This window comes from Bactrocera latifrons, unplaced genomic scaffold (genome assembly GCF_001853355.1).
Source record: "Bactrocera latifrons isolate USDA-ARS-PBARC rearing strain unplaced genomic scaffold, ASM185335v1 scaffold_319, whole genome shotgun sequence".
NCBI lineage: Eukaryota > Metazoa > Arthropoda > Insecta > Diptera > Tephritidae > Bactrocera > Bactrocera latifrons.
The window spans coordinates 207963-211075 of NW_017536841.1; the positions used below are offsets into that span (position 1 = coordinate 207963).

Genomic DNA, 3113 nt, shown 5'->3' on the forward strand with positions numbered 1-3113 from the left:
CGTGAGCTGCTTGAGTCATATGTAAAAGAATCGTTTCTGGCCATTCCCAAGTGAATGGCGATCAGAGACTTTCCTCACTGGCGTGAACTTCTACACATGACCCCATCCTCCAGTAATCAATCAGGTAAATATAATACGTTATTTAGCTCTCTGAAAAGTGGGAAATATATTACGTCCATATAACGAAAATTTGGAATAAAAATCGCGCGTGTTTTCTTGTCTTGTCTTGTACAAATGGTTGGTTGGGTCGTCTTGGTACTTCAACTACTTTTATGCATTATTACCGACACTTATACAATTTTTAATTTTCCGTGTTTTTATTGTTTAAATAAGTTGATTTCCACTTCAATTCATTGAAATAATAAAAAGAATAAACATAGAGTCACTTTATGCGTAAAAATACATAAATTTTATAATTATTAGTGAAAATTGTATGGAAAAACTACGACTTTACACCATTTTCAGGAGGCTGCCCTAGAGCCCCCCGTAGTCCTAGGGGGGAATTGTGCTATTATTCAAAAGCTCCATTCATTACCTTTCAAATGAGGGGGGTAGCAAGCCCCCAGCCCCCTCCTCCTTTGCGCAAAACCTCTTCAAAAAGGGATACTAAAACGAACATTCCCCGATTACACTTTAATTAAATGAATTTGAAGCGAAAATGTGCATAAAGTGTGTTAAATGTAGTAAAATAGCTTGTTCAATTGTTAAAATTTTAGGAATTTTCGAACTTTAAAGTCGGATATCTCGTAAACTAAGCGTTTGCGGTACCTTCAGATCGCGGTGCCAAAGAAATCGGAATTGTGCCGTACATACCATTTTTAGCCCCGAAACGGGGGATCTAAAATTTACCCCTCATTTCAGTAGAGGGCACGATATACATATATATATATATATAAATCACACATTATGTATATAATATGTGAAATATATGATTTATTCTTATATATATAAGTAAAATCGTGTTTATATTATGTATATGACTGTAATATAAAATTTGTATATAGATATTACAATTTTATTCTATCATTTTCCATGTGCCTTCGGCCGCGCTCTAAAAAAATAACCCTGGACGAGCAAATACCCGGGATGACTGAAGTACTTTCGCGTTTAAAATAAAAAAAATATATTAAGTTTTTATTATAAAGTTATATTTTTTGGTTATCATTCACTCATATTGTAACAAAATTTGAGTTTTCCTACTGTACTGTATTCTTTACACTTTATTACGTAAACTTATTATATAATATTACTTATACATATATTTATATAATATTACTAATACATGCATATAATATTACTTATTAGCTTAATGAATTTAAAAAAGAAAATATCCATTTTCCGAAAAATAGGAATTTCAGCGAATTTTTGATAAACAAATGAGGTTCAAACGAGTAATTTTTAAAATAAATATTTTTTGAGTAAAAAACCTGCTAAAAGTGTAAAATGTGGATTTATTTAAAAGTTTATAGTGTAATTTGAATTATTTGAAATGAAAAATGTGAATAAAATGTGTTTAATGTGGTGAAATAGTTTCTTGAGGTCGAATATCTCGTAAACTAAGCGTTTGCTATACCTATAACCCCATATATTTTTTTATCAGGAGGACTTCCTCTTTTCAACGGTACTTTCAAATCGCGGCGCCAAAGAAATCGGAATTGTGCCGACTATCTTCTCGCTCGATAAAAATTCTGTTTCGAATATCAAACCAATAATACTGAATTCATGACACCTTCTGCTTTTTTGGATCGGTTTTAACTCTGATTCCGACAACTATCAGATTCCAAAACAACCCTGAATATTGTACAAACAATTTCCTTATGATCTTAGTTACGAATTGCTTTATTTATTCTCTTTATATTTAGTTTACATTGTCTTCATGACATTTATATATGTACTTACATACATAACGATTTGATTAAAAATACAGAATAGGTCGTTACTTCAATGAAAAGGTGAAACATATTCTTTCAATATAATAAAATTTTTAATTATAGGAATTTAATTAATGGTCTAATCAGACTCATTTGTTTTTATCTTTTGCTAATTTAATGCCTTCATATATACCAGTATAATAACCACTCATGTACCAGGACATTAACATAGCTGATAAATGTTCCGAATCACTAATATTTTGTGAAAGCATAGGCGGTAAAGGAGGAGGAGGAGGTAACTTATCAGTTAACATTTTTTTACTGCTATTAACAGTACTACCAATATCTTTCCGTTCCCTCGCGTTCGCCTGTTGAAACTGCAAACGACGTGCCTTTTTCCCCCAAGACGGTAACAAATCCTTTAGATGAACTATTTCTTCATTATCATACCCAATATATTTCACCAAGCATGTATCATTAGATCCGTCCTTCGATAATATTTTCGCTTCATAATCACAACCATCATCGTGGTAAGTAGATCTAACGTAGTCACCCACATTAAACTCTGTTAAATGATTTTGTTCAGTTTTCAACATTTTTGTTGCCCCGTTATTGGTGTTACTAGATATGTATTTTGCTACATCTTCGCTACCAAGTTTTACACATTCGTCATAGGATTTAATTAACATACTCTCATCCCAGGACTGGTCCGCAAAGTCTTTATTAATAATATCCATCAAACGGTTATTATCATAATAACTAAACTCAAACGACTTTCAATTCATTCAACGCATTCTGGATTAGCGTTAGTTTTTAACCCCATCTCGACAAGCAATAGATTACGTCGCGAAATCGGCATAACTAACAATATTGCTTATCAGAGCTTCTCAACAGGCAATTTACGATAGCAAGAATCTGTACTGCTAGCAATATTGCCGATAGTGCCTGCAGAAAACTTTTCTAAGTATAATAAGGAGATTCTCTTGCTCTTGCAAGACTGCAGATTGCAAAAATCCTTTACCGAAATATACAAGGGCACGAGAACACCCTTTGCGGAATCTAGTGATATATGAACGGCTGATTCGGTCAATTTATTGCAAATGACTATTGTAAACAATCTTTATAATTTAAATAGAAAGTGTAAAGTCTATGGAGGATGGAGTCATGTGTAGAAGTTCACGCAAGTGAGGAAAGTTTTCTGATCGCCATTCACTTGGGAGTGGCCAGAAACGATTCTTTTAC

At 32.8% G+C, this 3113-nt stretch overlaps 1 protein-coding gene across 1 annotated transcript; it reads right to left on the reverse strand.

Annotated features, from left to right (window-relative positions):
* Positions 1 to 1810: 1810 nt before the first annotated feature.
* LOC108970964 (survival motor neuron protein) lies at positions 1811 to 2704 on the reverse strand. Its single transcript, XM_018936708.1, has one exon. It carries the CDS (start codon positions 2606 to 2608, stop codon positions 2021 to 2023), a length of 588 nt encoding a protein of 195 aa, XP_018792253.1. The 5' UTR covers positions 2609 to 2704; the 3' UTR covers positions 1811 to 2020.
* Between the last annotated feature and the right edge of the window lie 409 nt (positions 2705 to 3113).